General features: G+C 32.9%; 2 protein-coding genes across 2 annotated transcripts; one reads left to right on the forward strand and one right to left on the reverse strand.

The window, feature by feature from the left end:
• The first annotated feature begins 11,302 nt into the window (after window positions 1-11,302).
• LOC21405044 (universal stress protein PHOS32) lies at window positions 11,303-14,008 on the forward strand. The gene is made up of 3 exons (XM_024165256.1): window positions 11,303-12,256; window positions 12,828-12,876; window positions 13,754-14,008. Exons 1-2 carry the CDS (start codon window positions 11,539-11,541, stop codon window positions 12,833-12,835), a joined length of 726 nt encoding a protein of 241 aa, XP_024021024.1. The 5' UTR covers window positions 11,303-11,538; the 3' UTR covers window positions 12,836-12,876; window positions 13,754-14,008.
• A 386-nt stretch (window positions 14,009-14,394) lies between these two features.
• On the reverse strand, window positions 14,395-18,624 carry LOC21405045. The gene is made up of 5 exons (XM_010097564.2): window positions 18,348-18,624; window positions 16,918-17,367; window positions 15,570-16,818; window positions 15,305-15,451; window positions 14,395-15,136 (listed from the first exon to the last, which is right to left on the reverse strand). Exons 2-5 carry the CDS (start codon window positions 16,966-16,968, stop codon window positions 14,511-14,513), a joined length of 2,073 nt encoding a protein of 690 aa, XP_010095866.1. The 5' UTR covers window positions 16,969-17,367; window positions 18,348-18,624; the 3' UTR covers window positions 14,395-14,510.
• Window positions 18,625-18,884: the final 260 nt, after the last annotated feature.

The following is an 18,884-nucleotide window of genomic DNA, read 5'->3' on the forward strand; positions in this document are numbered from 1 at the left end:
GCATTCTCAAGGGGAAAAGTATAAAATAAAATAAATATGTATATATATATATATTTATGTATCTTTTATAAAATTAAAATGATACTCTTGTATTGGGAAATACTATTTTCGGGAATAATAGGTATCACACAAATTAAAGCTCATATATTTTTCTCTTTTTTCTTGAGTAGTTAGGGTTTCTCCTCTCAAGAAGCTACCGATAAGTTTACACTTTGTGGAGACCGAAGTTGGCTGAGCCGTCTTTTGACAAGCTCTACCCTCCCGATCCTGTGTGGTTTTTTTGTTTTTCTTTTGATTTTTTTTCCTACCTTGTTTTGCATGTGGATGGTGTTCTGCTCTTGGTGGATCTGGGGTTAGTTTTTGTAATGACTAAGAAAATTCCAGACTTTAAATAATACAATTTATTTATTTAAGCTAAGGATTTTCCTAGAAAATATTATGTGACTGAAGGATTTATGGAATCAATATATGTATTCCTAAATTCTGTAGCAGATTTCATGTTAAGTTCATGTTTTCGATCAAGTAAATTCGATCGATAAATTCTTGCCGTACTTTAAGGCGGAATAATTTTCAGTACAAGTATAGTTTGAGAATCTTAATTTCAAGAATCTCCAAACACAGCATGATGTTAGCAGCGTAAAAAAAAACGCACTGACATTTTTAAAAAAAGAGAAAATCCTTAATTGCCAGACAGCTAGGTCAAAGTCAGAAGATAAATACCCATAGTAGAAGGGTATAATGTAAACTCGGGAGTTGACACCGTCAGAAACAACGTCATTTCTGAAAATTAACGCAGGATAGTTAAATTTAGAATTTGTTAAGTCTAGAATTAATTTCAAGACTGTAAACAGTTCAAGATATTACGCGAATAAGAATTTAATGTGATATCCAAAGCAGTCAAGGATTTAACATTTAACTGTAAATAAGCAGTAGAAAAAGGAACCGTCAGAAATGGAAACGAATTCCTGTTAGCTAAGTTACTCTCTTATAGTCAGTATAATTTTTATCAGTTTCTAAGGGAAACTTAAGAAAGTGGACAAGAGTACAATGGGGTAGGTGAGATTTTTTTCTCTCCCTTCCTCCACTTGGCCGGCCATGCATGAAAAAATAGAGCCAAACCTTTGGCTAGTGGAGTGTGCTAGAGGACTTTATGTTAAGGTGATGTGATGTTAGTGGTTGAAGGGGAATTAATGGCAAAGTTGCTTCTTCTTTTCTCCTTCCAAAACCGGCCAAGAAAGGGGGATTTGAACCAAAAATTTGGTTGAATGATGGAGTGGAATTGGTGTTAAAAAAAATAATTTCCAAGTGCCTATAAAAGGAACCAACATAGGATAAGCTTCATTTTTTTTCTCCTAGCTTTTTCCCCACTCAAAAATCCGGCCACACACTCTCCATTTCCTCTCAAATATTTTCTCCCACTCTCCAAAACTTGAGCCCCTAGCACACCATAGAAGAAGAAGAAGGAGATTAAGGGATTCTAGGAGGAGACTAGTCAAGCATTCCTCTAAGGGTAAAGAAACTCTAAATCCTCTCTTTTTCATGTTTTGGGAAAGTTTGAAATAGAGAAATATTCTTCTCAAATTTCCTTATACTCTTATAGTTTCAAGCCATTAACAATCCTAGAGGAGTTCAAGGGTTTTTCAAGAGAAAGAGAGAATTCTTCAAGGGTAAGTTCTTAAACTCCCCTCCATTAATTTCTAGCCAACTTTAAGCTTGGATTTATGGATGTAAATTTGTGGTTCTTGAAGAGATAAGATTGTAATAAGAGTGTGTGAGTTTTATGTTGGTTTTGTGAGTTTTGAGCTTAGTTTGATGTGGTATGTTTATGCTTAATCTAAGTTGCTTATTTTCGGATTAGAGGAAAAATTTTCCGGTGACTTTGACCGCGAAAATGAGGACCATAGAGCGAGAGTTTTTAATGTTTTAAAGCTTGAACTTATAGCCCTGGATGTTTTGAACATTTTCGGTTACTATGACAAAACCTAATTTTAACTCTAAAACCAAGTTTGAAGCCATTTGGCAAAAACGGACAAGCTGTCCAACACAGTTTCGAAAAAAAAACTGGCAGCCACTGGTTCAGCCAAACGGGACCCTTAGAAGCTGAATCTCGATTTTTCACAAAAGTGACAATTTTATATTTCGACGAGATGAAGAAATTTGATGAAGAAAAGATTTTCAAAATCCGACCCTAAGAGGTACTAAAACACAGATTCCCGAAACGGCACAGTTTTTGACTAAAACAGTTTCAAGAAAAACAACAGCTACGGCTTTCAGCCAAACGGGGCCTTTAGAGGCCGAGATGAGAAGCTATACGGCTCAACTCCAACATAATTGCTCTGATATAGCTGGCTCTTTTAGGCACTTGGATATTTCCCAACAACTCCGGTCCATTTATGGTTATTGCTTCTGTGAACATAGTAGCTAAATAATCCCAACGCGTTACATAAGGCAGATATTGTATAATTGTTCGGTTTTCCGCAATTTTTTCCATTCCTCGGTGTAAATAGCCTAATATTGGTTCACAGTCAATAACATCTTCACCATCGAGAGTAACGATGAGTCGAAGAACACCATGCATTGATGGGTGGTGGGGACCCATATTTACTATCATGAGGTCTTTTCTTGGAGCTGGTATATTCATAGGTTTTTCTTTTTCCTCGATTGATTCTTTCATGAATTACTGAAAAGCGAAAATAAGTTCATTAAAATAAAAAAAAATCAAGATCTAATAAATCAAATAATTCAATAATTCAAAACGCTTCCTCAAATTCAAATTAACGCATTTTTGATTCCCGAATATCTAACTGATTAATTAATTCTTTATAACGTATTCTATTGTTCTTTGACAAATAAGACAGCATCCTTTGGCGTTTTCCCAAAATTTTACGGAGGCCTCTCTGAGATAAATAGTCTTTTCTGTGCAATTCCAAATGTGAAGAAAGTTTTCGTATCCTATTAGTGAGGCTTAGTATTTGAAATGTAACAGACCCCCTGTTTTTTTCTTTTTCTTCGTGTGAAATAACCGAGATGAATGACTTTTTTATCATAAAATGAAATCTTCCCCCCCACCGGCCCTTATTGCTTTGCTAGATTTTTTTATTGATCAATAATAATAATGTTATTCATTTTTTTTTTTTTATTTGGCATACACAATACAATAATCTTAATTTTGTGAATAATCTTAATTTTGTGAATAATTTCCAATTTGAAAATTGTATTCGAATAGGTAAACAAAAAGATAGTTGTCTGCACTCACAAAAGATAAAAAATTATATCTAAAATTTAAAAATAAACTAAGAAGATTTTTGCATTATTTCTAGATATTGATATGTCATTAAATTAGTATCGTGTATCATAATGGAATAGAAAACAATATAGGTGTGCATCTATTTGTCTTCATATATGCAATATAGTACGGGAAATAAAATCAATCCGTATTTCACTTTTTTTCAGTACACGCTTAAGTTCATTTTTAAATTGCGGATACATATGTATCCTTACCATACTGAAACGACTGCCATTATTGGTATCAAACCAATAGCGATTCATACAAGCGAAATCTTCTAATCGATAATTAGGCCAAAGAAAGAACTTTAATCTAATTATATTATTTTGATTTATTTTGCTTTTATTCAAAACCGGACTCTTTACCTTATTTTCATTACAAAAAAATGCATTGCTAGGTATACCATTTCTATTCCTAGAATTGAAACAAATTAGAATTCTCAATTCTCTACGATGTCTAGGGGATAAAATAGTTTCAGGAACAAACAAATCATAATGATTTTTGTCTCGATTTTCAGTCATCTTTTGATGTTTTGAAATGAATTCATCAAAATTCTTCGTATCAACATGGCCCTTTTCTCGATACCTTTGATTAATTGTGTGTTTACTTTTATGAACCAACGAAATACCTATAGTTTGATACATAATAAATTGTCCTTCATTTTTTCTAGACAGACGAACTGGTTCAATAAGTAATATTCCCTTTTTAATCAATTCTGTAAGAATGAAATTTTTCTGAATCATTAGAAGATCCAGATTTATTTCTCCCCTTTGAATAGAGGCTATAGTAATTTCTCTTAGGTTTATCGGTCTAAGCAGGGAACAATATACTTTGATGTTATCGATCATTTTTTTATTTAAAGAATCGTCCCATCTCAATTGAAAAAGCAAATACCTTTTTAGTAAGAAATCAAACTCCGCTTCCATGTTGGTCCTGGATTGTTTTTTATTTTTTTTCATCTTTGATACCGCATAATTTTCTTCAATATCTTTTTCTTGATTTGAGAGAGTTGATTCAAAATCTGTTTTGATTCCGCATTCTTTTTCTACTTGATTTTGTTTTTCTAATTCAAGATATTTTTTTTCATTTGAAAATATTGATATAAAGATATCTCTTTTTTTCTTTCCAGTCGTTTTTTTATTTTTATTTCCACTGGCATTTTCATTTACATTAAGATTTAAAAGGAGAAATTTGATTGGTATGTACCATGGTTTAATCTTATACGAAGTATAAAGTATCAAAAATTCTGGGAAAAACCAAAGTTCGAGATTCGATATGGGACAACTTAGTATTTCTTCATTCATTCTCATCCAATCAAAAAGTTTTTTTTTTGATGGATTCATTTCTTGATTTTGATGAATCGTGGGATAAAAAAGATCTTTCTTGTCGATTTTCTCAATTATTTGATAATTATTAGCCCTAGGTTTAGTATATTTATTACTGTTGGCGTCAGTATCCATATTGATCCAGGCCCTAATATCCATTTTCTTTCTAAGACAAAAATTGAGAATTATCCAATCGAAATTTTTTCTATCCGGATTGTTCTTTATATCTATAATATTATCTTCTACTAGATAATTATTGATAGGGATACCTACCAGCATATTAAATAATTTTCGTTTATGTTCGGTATAATTATAAAAAATCTCTTGGTTATTATTTACTTGTAATGGTAATCCATAAATAGATGAGTTTTTCTTATCTTCATAATTAATAAAATTATATGATAAAAGATCATATCTATATTTTTTTTTAACATTTTTTTTTTCGGAGTTAATTAATGGCTTTTTTTCATATGAATCATATTTGTTTAAATGGTTATTTTGAGCTATAGAGTGTTGATTTACTATATTTATACCTTTTTGTGGTACTAATCTAGACTGAGATAAATTATTTTGATAATAACCCCTTAAGCAATTTTTCCATTGATTTATTTCATAATTGGGGATGTTCTTATGTCTTAATTCGGAATGAAATATTTTTTGTGTTCCAAGAAAATAATCCTTTATTTCATTCTTAAGAAAAAGAAAAGCTCCATTATATTGAAAGACAGATCTTAATCTTAACTTATATAAATTAAAAAAGTTAAAACCCCGGCTTTGTGATAATTTGTAAAAGACATATGCTTGTGACAAATAAGATAAATTACAAAAAGTTTCCAAGTTCTTATTATTAATATTAGAAAGTGACTCTTTTATAGTCGAAATAAACTGCGTTATCTTTTGATTTGTTTTATCAATTTTTTCTTGATTTCTTTCATTATTGTAAATATAGTTATTATAGGAACTGGTTTTATTAACAATTTTTTTTAATGATTCAAAAAAATAAAAAAAAAGTTGTGCATTTATTCTAGGAATATTAATGATAAATAAAAAGATATTTCTATATATTCTTTCAATGAAAAATTTTATAAAATAATTTGATTTACGGATTAGTCGAACATTTCTTCTTTTTAATAGCTGCAAAATATTTTTTGGTGATTCCAATCTTTTATCATTATAACTCATTTTGTTAGAACTAATATTTATATGTGGACTTATAAATCCTTTTTTGTTGTCTTTTGAAATTTTTTGTATTTGATTTATGGTTGTGTTTGTTCTATTAGTTAGATCTTGTATTTTTTTTTTTGTTAATGAAAAAGTTGTCCAATTTGTAGATTGAATGTTAATGGACGGTTCATGAATTAGCTCGTTATCGATTATCAAATTTTTTTCTTTTTTGCTTTCACTCAATTCATATAGTTCTATTTCTCTTAATCCAACTAATAGAATTGGGTTCATTTTTGAAAGTTCTTTTATTATTTTTTTTAGAAATACAATATTTTTAATAACCCATTTTTTTCTTTCTTTTGAGACATTTAGAAATAATTTTGTTCTTTCTTTTAAAATTATTAGAATTCTAAAACATTTCTTTTTTAATTTTATAAGTCTTTTTTTGAGTTCTTTAAAAATAGGTTCAAAAAATGAAAGTTGTTTTCTGGGCGAACAAAAAAGATATGTGATATCTTTCTTCACAAAATATATATATATATATATAAAATAAGTGTTTCGAGCATATTATTTTATACATTTTTAAAATTGTTTTTCTAATTAATTAATTAAAGGTAAAAAAGACATTTTATATATGAAAAAATGACTTTAAAGTATCAAAATGCTATCTTTAGAACATCAAGGTACTAGTATATAAGAGAGTTTTTCTGTTAGGATTAAAAAATAAACTTCTAATAATTTTTTACTTTTTCAATTATTAGATTCGTATAAAAAATTATCTGTTCTACATATTTTTTTTAATTTAACGTGATTTTAACTAAATACAATAATAAAAAATTAATACTACTAATAGAGAAATCTATTGAAAAAAGTCTCTTAATATAATTAAAAACATATGATAGTATGACACCTCTCTGATAATTACGAAAAAAATGTAGGGTATTAAATGAACTTTTTTGGAAAAAATAAAGCCTATAAGCCCGGTTTGAAGTGAACAAAGGGAGCTCGACTTGAGGCCGGTTGCTTTAGGATCGTGTTTATTAAGGAGTATTTTTATCGTTTCTAAAAAACATACGGACGGTCATTCGTGCATTTTTAATAAACACAAAAAATACATTTTGAAACAGTTATAAGAGTTGGGTAAAAGGAAGTTAATAGCATATTTATAATAAATAATTGAAATAGATAGCAGATTTTAAAATTATTTAAAATAAATAGTAATTTATTGTGTAAATATTTTTTTACGATTAGTAAACAGATACTTTTTTCTACATTTTTTTCTTTTTACTAATTGGTAAAAGATTTTTAATTGAGTTAATAACAGATTTTAAAATTATTTTAAATAAATAGTAGTTTATAGTGTAAATGTGATTTTTATGATTAGTAAAAAGATTCTTTTCAACGTAAATTTTTTTTTACTGATTGGTAAAAGATTTTTTTCACGTAAATAAAATTTTTTTTATCATGCAAATTATTTTTTACACTCGTAAATGAAAAATTTACACAATAAACTGCTATTTACTTTAAATATTTGTAAAATATGTTATTTATTTAATTTAATTTAATAACTATTTTATTTACTACAATTTGTGTAAGAGTTATTTATTATATTATGCCTTTTTTTCTGAATGTATTAGATTATACCTTGTATGTAGGTATACCTAGCATGTGGAATTATCAAAAGACTATTTTGTATGCTTAAGATTGTAATTCTAGTATATTAAATTCACATCAAACTTAACATATATTGGAAGTTGGAAAGTTTTAGTGTTCCAAAATTAACTACATATATATTTATATAAAATCGAAATACAAAATAGTAGATATCATTCTGTGCGATTATTCATTTTGGAAATTTGCAGTCAAATAGAAATAACACATGTAAAGCAACTTCAAACTGAGTTATAACTTTTATGTTTACACCGAACGAAATAAGGGAGGGAAGGAACTATTCAATTCGGTTAAATAAAGTGACTAAATAGTGGTAGAATTTAGATCTTTTAAGAGTCTAAACTCTCATTTTAAAAGATTAACATGTTAAGTGAGATAGATCAATGTCTTTATGAATTAGTACGCGTTTATTTTTGAATTTAAAGGATGTGGGATCCAAATTTGTTTTTAATCTTTACAAATAATTACCTCATGATTAGCATGAAAAGTAAGCTCGCAAGTCGCAACCGTGTTTCTACTGGTGAATGATAACTTAGGAGGTGCTAGCAAATGTGACCATGCATGCCACAAGAGTTTTACTAAGATCTGAGAACTCGTGCTCTTTTGTTATGAACAAATCATATGATATGTTTTTTCTTATATAGAAAAATAATTGTGCATCTATTTTTATAGGAAAAATAACTGCACAAGTTTATTTTTTATTTTTTATTTTATTTTTTACCTTTTAAGTAACTGTAAAGTTGATTATTGAAGGAAGATGAACTATGAAGACATCACCATTATCACCATTATCACCATTATACTTGGCATTCCAACAAAAGCTATTATTGTCTTGTTTCAAGACCTCACCGTGTCGGCATATTTACAATCACGCTCAACCCTGTTTACCTTCTCAGCCGTTCATTATTCCTAGTTTGGTCTATTCTAGCTACCACTCGCTTTCCTTTTACTTATTAACAACTGGCAATCCACGTTTTCTCTTTTGAGTTGGAAACTTTTGTAGATGTGGACATCACATTTAGGACGTAGCAATCCATTCCTACAAGCTGTTCGTTTTGGTTTTTTCTTCTTTAAGTTTAATTCCTACGACATAAACAAAAATATTTCTTATGTCTTAGTAATAGGGGCACCACTGACGACAAGCAGCTTTTATAGTGGTAAATGAACACAAGTATAAACAAGAAGAGTTTTATAATAAGGACTAAAAAATAAACTATTAGGGCCCGTTTGATTGGTGCATTTACAACAATAATTCTTAATTTTGACAGAGAAAAAAAAATTATAACAAAATTAAAAACATTAATTTAAACGCAGTGATTCTTAATTTTGACGGAGAGAAAAAAATTGTAACAGAATTAAAAACATTAATTTAAACACATAAAGTAAAAGAATCCTTAATAAGTATTTATTTTTTAACCATATAATTTATATCAGAAACTGTTTATTCTGTATACTTTATAATTTTGACGTGATTTCCATTAAATTCAGCGACCAAAACGCACATTACTGATATCAGGTCCTGCCCTATAAAGAGTAAAGAGGTAAAAGAAAAGTTACAGTCCATTAATGCAATCATATTTCCTTGCAATGTATTATTTTGTTGTTTTTTCTCCTGAATGAACGGTGAAACCCCAATTGATGTTGACTTTTCGTTGGTAGCGAAGCTTTGAAAGTTCGATGTTGACTAATTTATGTGCTTTACGTGAAATAATAGAGGCATTGAGTTAAGACAAGTGATACGTGCAATTAGCACTTTAGATCGTTGTTCTTTTTGTTAATTAACAAGCTGCTGTGCCCTTGGCCTGGTTTTCTTATGTGAAGGAGTAGCCTAATTATAAAATTAACAAAATTGTTGTAAAAAATATGTCAATTATCTTGATTTTGATGTCAACTACTCTTCTTAACTTATTTTTTAAACTTTATTTCTTAATTAAAAAATTTATGCTTTCTTTTATGTTGATGCAAGACACAACTTAAATTCTTATGCCCTTTTAATTAGTGTAAATTAAGGAGATTGTCACTTTAACGTCTAGTTATTCATTTAAAACACTTTTATATGTAAATTAAGCTTCAATCGAATATTAATTTTTTTATGGTTGTAAACATAATTTAACGATAATTTCATACTTAATCCCACCATAAGATGTAAAGTTTGAATCCATTCCCTAAATTAAAAATACCAATTTTCTAAAAGGTTTTCTCGAGAAACATCACTTTTAAAAATGTAGAATTAAAATGTATTACGTTTAGAAAATTAAAATCTAATTTTAATATTCAAATAGTACAAGTGAAAAACTAGACTTCTGGTATATAATCTAATTTTAATATCGAAATAGTACAAGTGAAAAACTATAGATAAAAATGGTATATAATCTAATTTAAAATTAAAGTAAATTGTACCGATGCACCACTAATTATTTGTTTTTGACAAATTGCGTCCCAAAATTTTTACTTTTGGCGAATTGCAATCTGAATTTGAAGATATTTTGCAATTAAAGTCTAATTTGTAATAGACATTAATATATGGACGGTCTTGGTCAGGTGATTCACATGTGAGATTGTTTTAAAGGTGGAATTGGGAATAACTCGTCAAAGAATAAGAACAAAAATAAATCAAATATGAATACACCCAACGTAAATGAAGAATAAGAACGAAAAATAAAAAAGAAATCAAAGTAAACCCAAATATCTTCAACCAAGTAAGCACTCTTCATTTAGAATGAAAAAATATTGAATGTAGAAGAAAAATCCCTAACATTTTTCTCCAACAAATGAATAGAGAATAGAAAATAGAAAAAAAAAAAAAAAAAAAAGCATCTTCCATTTTTATCTCAAACCAACATATATTCTCTCCTAAATCACTCAAAACCCATACAAAAAATCAATAAAACGGTGTCGCACTTGCAGTATTTTGTGGCCTTTGCACAAGGCTCACGAAGAACAATCATCTACTTCTTCACTCGCCTGATTTCTTCCAACATACAAACGCTGTTCACAGGAGAAATTCAGGCCCATTCAGTTCGCTGATTCGAATTTTTAATTCGAATTAAGATATGACTTTATGTGAGGGCCTTTTACTGTAATAAAAAAGTTAGATGTGACTGATTCTGAGAGATTTTTACTGTAACTAAACTCAAATTTTAAACTCGAATCAGTGAAATAAACAGAACCATAGCTGCAGAGTATGTAAGGAGACTGAGTAAATTCCTATTTTATCTTAGGTGCTAAAATGTCTGCCTTTTGTGTTTCACGTGTCAAGCTTCAATTTTTTTTCTTTTAAAAATGACAATCACTGTCCTTATAAACCCCCTCATGTGCAAATCACGTGACCTCAACCAACTATCCGTTAACATCCACTATGACTAGACTTCACTTGCAACACACACCAAAATTAGAAGTTCGAAGTGCAATTTACTAAAACTAATGCTTCAAATGCATCAATGCAATTACTTAATATGGGGAATTTCTTTAGATTCAATAGCACTGAGCCACTATTTTTTAGCGGACAAAATTAACAATCTATTTCACTTTTTTTTTTTTTTTTTAGATTATTATTGTTAGAGCACTCTAAATTTTATGCTCATTTTTCGTTTGTTCTCTTAACTTTAAAAATTATTATTGAATAAAATATCTAAATTTTTAAAATTTAAAAAATAAAATAAGAAATTTTAAAGTTTAATTGACAAGCTGACCTTAAAATGGACACTAGTGATAATACTTTATTTTTATTATTATTATTATTTTTCTTTCTTATAGAGCTTTTATTACAGTACAGTTAAATCACCTGTAATAACTGAAAGTTTACAGAAACGGAAGCAAAGGCATGAGATAATAAAAAACTGCTCAGTTTTAACTATCAAACCAACAACTTTCTCTCTCTTTTCACATTTTCTTTCTAACATATTCTATTATTTATTCATTTCTCCGGTCAGACACCACCTCTAATCTCCACCCAACTCCTTACTTTTTCCCTTTTCTCACTCTCACAGACTTCTTGAGTTTTGACGCTCATCATCTCTCTCTCTCTCTCATCAAAAGCCCAACAAATTCGGAGGTCTATTTCCGTAATTTCGCCGATCTCCGACATCGAAGATGAACCCGCCGCAACCGCTGTCGTCTCATCCCGAACCGAACCGTCCGCTTCCGACAATCCACATCCAACCGTCTTCTTCGACCTCTTCCCAGCGGAGGATCGCGATCGCCGTCGATTTGAGCAACGAGAGCGCCTACGCCGTCCGATGGGCGGTCCAGAACTACCTCCGTCCCGGCGACGCCGTGATCCTCCTCTACGTGCGTCCCACGAGCGTCCTCTACGGCGCCGACTGGGGCTCCATCGACCTCAACCTCGGCGGTGGCAACGACGACGTCGTTTCGTCGGAGGAGTCGCAGAGGAAGAAGCTGGAGGACGATTTCGACGCCTTCACGACGACCAAGGCCCAGGACCTGGCCCAGCCCCTGGTGGAGGCCCAAATCCCGTTCAGAATCCACATCGTCAAGGACCACGACATGAAGGAGAGGCTTTGCCTGGAGGTGGAGAGGCTAGGGCTCAGCGCCGTCATCATGGGGAGCCGTGGGTTTGGGGCTTCCAAGCGGACGGCCAAGGGGAGGCTCGGGAGCGTCAGCGATTACTGCGTCCACCACTGCGTTTGTCCGGTCGTGGTGGTCAGGTTTCCCAATGAGAAGGACGAGGCTTGTGGCGGCGATGTTGACGGCGGCGTCGCTGGTTGTGCGGCGGCGGGTCAGCATGTTGAGCTTCATCCTGTGCCGGAGGAAGACCAGGAGTACCACGATGCTTCCGATGAGCCCAAAGGTAAAACTAATAATAGTAATACATACTTGCTCTGTTTGTTTGTGATTGGATTTTGTCGTTTTTGTGTTGCGTGATAGTGATGAATTGCTTTCAGTGAAATAAGGCGGAGGAATTCATTCAAAGGATGAGGGGAAAAAAAAAAGAACAAAATTTGTCGACGAGATTGGAAAAGAAGTTCTTTGTTTTCCCGCTCGTAATGCATACAATTTTAGTTGAATTGGCTTTGACATTGAAGATTGAAACTTCAAAATTTCGTCCCTTTTGGAAGGGAAATATGGGTTTTTAGACAAATTGGCTACATATTTCAGATATTCGTTTTCTGGTATGGTTCAATAGATTGGTGGTTACATGTTTGGGGGCACTAGTGAAATTCACCCTATTTATCCCCCTCCTTATGAGTGAAAAATATGGTATACCAATTTTTCTTTTGACTATGGTTTTCTCATCTTCTAGAGTGCAGAACAAAAGGATGAGAAAGTGTTTAAAACGGGCTAGTTGTAAAACTCTGATAGCGAAAAGGTGTTTATATTCCATGACCATACTAACTTGCATATCTCTTCTGTGCCTGCAGATGTATAACGATTGTTTGATTGGAATTGCAAGATTTCTCATCATTTCAGGTAAAAAAAAAAAAAAAAAAAAAAAAAAAAAATCAATGACTTGGCCGATATTATTTTCTCTTTATTAATTTATTAATTTTACTTTTGGTGGAGCGGTGAGGACGAATCTTGGGTAGACTACTGACATATCTAAGGTTTCCTGAAGTCCATAAAATTTCATCCATTTAGATTACCCGCGTCTTTGACAACACAAATCTTGGCCGAAAGATGTTGGGCCTGTTCTTTTAGAGTGTAGTTTTTTAGTTGAATTTGAATTATAACTTGAGTTGAAATTATAACTTGAGTTTATGTTTGATTGTGTACATTTGAGTTATGGTTTGAAATAAAAATCTTTTTTTGAGTTTGTATTTGAGTGAGTCAAAACTTAAATTTACATTTAGATAGTATTTTAATAAAAACTCAATGGTGATGAAAAATTTTAATAGAGTATATGGGTGGGGTTTTATTTGTCTTTTCGTTGTCAACGTATAGAAAAAAAATCATCTCAATCAGGATTAAAACGAAAAAGTTGTAGCATTTTTAAGAATAGAAAAAATATTGTTCATTAATTTGAGTTCGATTTTCTGAACTCGAGTTGAAGGGGACACTTGAACTTGAATTTTAATCCCAAACTCGAATTCAAACTTAAAAAAACATGAACTTGAATAAAGTTGAAACTCGAGTTACCTTTTATTGAGTTTTTTAAGCAGCGGAACGCACCCGTTGTTTTTAAGCGGTTGTTTCGAGCAAAAATGTCCTTTTCAATTTCACGTGGTTTTTAATAATGTAGTTTACTAATTACTAGTGCATAACGTTGTTCCGTCCTTGTTTTAACGTTGGCTATATTGGATTTATCTGGAAAAATCAACACTTGAATGCCTTTGTATTTTGACCGCAGAAACTGACCCAACGCAACCAGGAAGAAGTCTCAATGTTGTCGCTTACAGGGTTGCAAAGTGTTTTAAGATGTGTGTAATTTCTTGTTAACACTTGTATTTATGCCATGTAAAAATGAGAAAATTGAATGAAGTGGGACCAATTACTGTATTTTTTTTTTTTTTTTTACCTCTCAAGTGTCTTTCTCAGACATGACGTGTTGATGTATGTGTATAAAACTAGATTGCTTTGATTATACTAAAACCAGTTATTTTAACTGCTTCGAGTATTCATTTACATCTACTACATTTTGCTCGTAGATTCCGAGATGTATATCAATCAGGTCACCCAGCGTCTTACAATCTGTCTTTACATAGTTCAGCATAACACTACCAACGGCTCCTGTGCAAAAATACCAGACCAGATGCAGGTTGTTAACCCTCTTTTCTTTGAAGGACTCTCGGCTAAAAACAGTCGATGCAAATAACATGACAAAAGCAAATACAAGATAACTATTTTTTTATTTTTGAACTACGAGATAACTATTTTTTATTTTTGAACTACGAGATAACTATTTTTCTTTTTAGGGAAACACAGGATAATTATTATTGATAGCATATATTGTTATTTGACTGAAGGCCCCCAAGAATAGAATCTGGACAGTTGCAAATCAAGTTCAAGTCTGCTTTGGTAAATAGGCGAAACGTAATTCAAACAAACATACCCACAAGCGAAACAGAAAATAAGAAACCATACTCTAAAGCATGAGAAAAACAATCTCAAATAGCTCCCAAAGTCTCCTCACTTCTACTCCTGCGCATCGAGAGATCTGGTTTGAAGTTCATAATTTTGCTGCCAAAGTCAAAATAATGATGCCGATTATGAGATGGTGCTTTAGTCCCATTTGGAGGCAGGCGGCCATGCCTTCCCTTCAAGTGTTTTGGAGACACTGCTGCTTGACTTCCACGACCGTGAGCTGCTGAAGACGGTGGCCTCTGAGAAGTTAGAATGTGGCTGCCTTTCCTAGTAGCCTTGTGATCTGGTCTCAGGCTGCGATCAAACTGGTGTGAATTGATGCCTAGCCGAACTGATCTATCTGCAGAATCCTTCAAAGTACTGGCTTTAATTGGTAGCCGGTTGAAGTAAGCCAAATGGGGAAGAAGGTCCTGAAGATATTTCTTCAGCTGGTCATCACCAACATTCTTTTGTGCTGGGTTACCTTCCAAGCTGATGGCTTGCAGGGAATTGTAGTTAGCTGCAAGCTGGCCAAGACATTTGGCTGTCGAGATTTTGTTGTAACGTAAATCCAGCACGGTCAGTTTCAATAGGCGGTGAAGACCCTCAACCTCACTGATCTTGTTTCCAGCCAAGTACAACTCCTTCAGAGAGGAACAAGATGCTAGGCCTTCAAACGTTCAGGTATAGTGGATAACGATCAGTGTCAACAATTATTAAGCACAATTTTCAAACTCCATTAATTTTAACAATTCCAATAAATGAAATATACAACATAAGGAAACAAATGAAAAAGAAAGCTAGCAACTCTCAAGGTTATATCCGAACTCTGACATACCATGTCCAATTCTGAGAATTCGGTTGTAACTCAGGTCTAGCACACGGAGTCTTGTGAGTTCACGCAACCCCTCAATAGTTGAAATACTGTTTTTTGACAGATTCAACGTATGAAGTCCCCGTGGAAGAGCACCAGCTGTTATTCTCACTGAAACGAGTGAGCAAACAGAACAACAATAAATAAAATTAGCGAGAGAGAGGGAGGGAGGTAGGGAGAATCAGAGAACTGAAACTGATTTGCAGAGCGAGCTGCTAGAGATTCAGACCTATTGCATTTCCTGATAGATTGAGCACCCTCAGACTTGCAAATGCAATGAGAAATGGGATCACAACCAATCCATGATTAGCCAGCTGTGCTGTGGTAGCAGATGCGCCTAAGGAAGATATATATCTTTTTGCAGCATCCATGCCAGGAGTGACTTTATCTTCCATCTTTGCAGCAGCCAATCCATTTAACGAACCGGAATCTCTCTTCATGTTATCTTTACAATCTAATGACTCATTGGCTTCTTCCAACGGGCTGCAATGCTGTAGATCATTAACCCACTCCTCAATGCGCTTAATCTTAAAATCCTTGTTTGGCAATTCGTCCCACTGGTGAAGCAAGGACTCTTCCTGGACGTTTTTCCCAGTGTCGACCTTGTCCACAACCGGCATGATCCAGTCCTTTGCTAAACCAGAATAATCGCAAGACTCATAATTATCAAAAGTACCTTTCTCCGCTTTACAGATATTGTCATCTCCTACTTCTCCTCCCACTGAATGTTTTTCAACCTCGTGAACTGTAATATCTTTCCAGCTCATGTCCGGAACATGCAGATTTTCAGAGGACCTTGAACATGGACCAAAACGTGTACGACGTCTAGAAGTAGGCGTACAAGCACCAAGGTCGGGTAAAGAGCGTGATTTTACAACCCGACGCAGTGTATGTAATGTCTGGTCACTACACTCACCAGCCAACTCACCAGATAATGGAGTTTTAGAATGGTCCTGGGGTTCCTTTTCAGAATGTGGTTGGTCCCCATTTAAGAAAATTGATTCATTATTGACAATGTCACTACTTACGTGAAAAGTGTCTAAGGTTGGCGCTTTTTGATACTGATCATGTGGGCTTACGTCACTGTCTTTGCTTCCATCTCTTGCACCAAACCCATTTCGGTCCTGGGAACCATCACAAGAAAGTCCTTGATCTGTCTCTTCTTCAAAGTCATTGTCGGCAGAAACCCTCCCCTCCCGGTATAATCCACTTCCCAGAGACTGACTTTTCTTGAGATTCCCTCTATGAGGAATCAGTAAATCACTATCAATGACAAACTTGTTCTTCATGTCCTCTGACTTCCAACCACGGCCAACAGAAGAAACATGCTTAGCACCATTATTAACTTGAGCATCTCCCACTACTTGTGAACTCAACAATAAGGGGCTTGTCTTGTTAGATAAATCATCTGAAAAACTACCACGAGAGCAATCTTGCAAGGACTTATGCAAGGACTCAACTGAAGGATGAAGAGTTTTCTGTTTGAAAATGAAACATAACGAGTTATCATGAGCCACAATAAATTATAGTAGTTCTATAAAAGTTGACTGTTCTACTAAATTGAGTGTTTTGCTTACCTTAGGTTTGTGGGTATGGATGTGAGCATTAAAACACGAAAATCTCACCATTGTTGCAATACAAGAGCTACATCCACATAGCAATACCTTCTTTTTTTTTTTTTGTTTTTTTTTTTTTTTTGTTTTGGAAAACAAACAATGATCAAACTACACTGGTCATTAAACTCCAGAAGCCTGAAATGAAGACCTGGCTTTACTAGTCAAGCTTCCGAAAACTCAGCCATAGATGGCCTTAGCCATAATCCAAAGATAACCCCTCCAAAACACGGCACAATCTCCAAACAGTTGATGACCTTGATGTTCCAACATAAAGCACAATCAATCTTTCATTGTCACCCCACACCCCTTTAAAGGTGCGAGAAGATTTTGACTTTTTTGCAGCGGCCAGAGTGAAAGAAAATCCTTGCCAAATGGCGAACCCAAATCAAATCATGCATAAGAGATGCTGGCCTGATTAACAGAATGGGAAAAAAAAAGGAAAAAAATAAAATAGAGAGAAAAATCATCAGTAACCTGAATGTATGTCTAGACTTTGGAGCAAGAAAACAACACTTCATACGTACATAAAATTCTTAAGCAGGCTAATGAAATATGTAAGAATTATTGAACTAATATTCGAAATTCAAGCAATACGACAAAAACAACTTCTAACACCCAGAAATGAGAGAATATATCATAATTCCCCAGAGGCTAACTCCTAGTTATTTGTTATCTTCCATTACTTTTCATACACGCAGAAATAGATCAATAAGGTTCATTTATTGAGTTTTTCACTATCATCTCATTCTCTTCTTCTTTTAATGAAAATCAACACAAAAGTTTTAATTCCACTAAACTAAACGCAGAATTCTGAGAAAACAAAATCCATGCAATAAAATCTTGAATCTCTTATTACGGTAACGCCAACAGCAATCTGAGGTAGTATTCAAAACCCCAATTAAACTCTTGTAAGATCCCATAATTTCTCTTCCTCTAACCCTTGAGAAAGCATATAGATAATCCTTTGGCATGACTCCAAACTATAAATTTGATAGCTATCTTTCATTCCACACATAAAATTCAAAACCTTTACTCTTTTTTTTTTCCTTTTTCTCTCAAACTTCTCTTACCATTATGTAAGAATCAATGGAGTGCCACAAATCAGAACGAGACAAAAAAAAAAAAAAAAAGAGAGAAAAAGAAAAGAAAAATTCATTCCAGTAGTACGCAAAAACAATCTCCAACAGAGAAAAATGATTGACAAAATAACAAATTTCAATAAAAACAATAATAATAAGTCCTAACTTGTGCAAACAAACATAAATACAAACCAAGAATAGAGCATAACAAAAATAGAAAGGAAAAAACAAGTTTTTGTTTCCAGAAAACAGAAACCCAAATTACAGAACAGCGAAGATTAAATAACGAAATAGGGATCTGAATCATCTGACCTCTGCCTAGCCAGATTGTAAAAGAGGACGCCTTCAATGAAAAGAAAAATAACTTTGAGAACTATTTTTTCCTTCTTCTTCAGCTGCAATATAAAGAGATATATACAAACTCTGATATATATGGTTTAGAACAAACGGTGTCAGGCGAAGATGGCTCAGCCTTGTACTCCAAGCTGTTTGCCTGTCCGTGCTTTATAAACCTAAACAACGGCCAGACTTTTTCTTTACTTTATTTTATTTTATTTTTTTTACCAATATTGTTTTTTCTTCGATGCTATGTTCGTAGGGGTTGGGTTGGGAAAAAAGATAAAACATTTATCTCAATGAAAGGAAATTTAGGATTTTTTTTTTATTTTAAAGAGGAAACTGGATTTTCGGGGGAAAAAAAAAAAAGAAGGAACTGGAAAGACCTAAAAGGCTAAAAGAACAAGATAAAGTTAAAAGAAAAGAAATATATATATTTTTTCAAAAATCCTTTCCCTCAGACAAACTTAAAGGGAATATTTGAGTCCACAAATAGAAGGAGCGGTGAGGCCT

The sequence above is a fragment of the Morus notabilis genome, unplaced genomic scaffold, assembly GCF_000414095.1.
Source record: "Morus notabilis unplaced genomic scaffold, ASM41409v2 Scaffold19, whole genome shotgun sequence".
Taxonomy (NCBI): domain Eukaryota; kingdom Viridiplantae; phylum Streptophyta; class Magnoliopsida; order Rosales; family Moraceae; genus Morus; species Morus notabilis.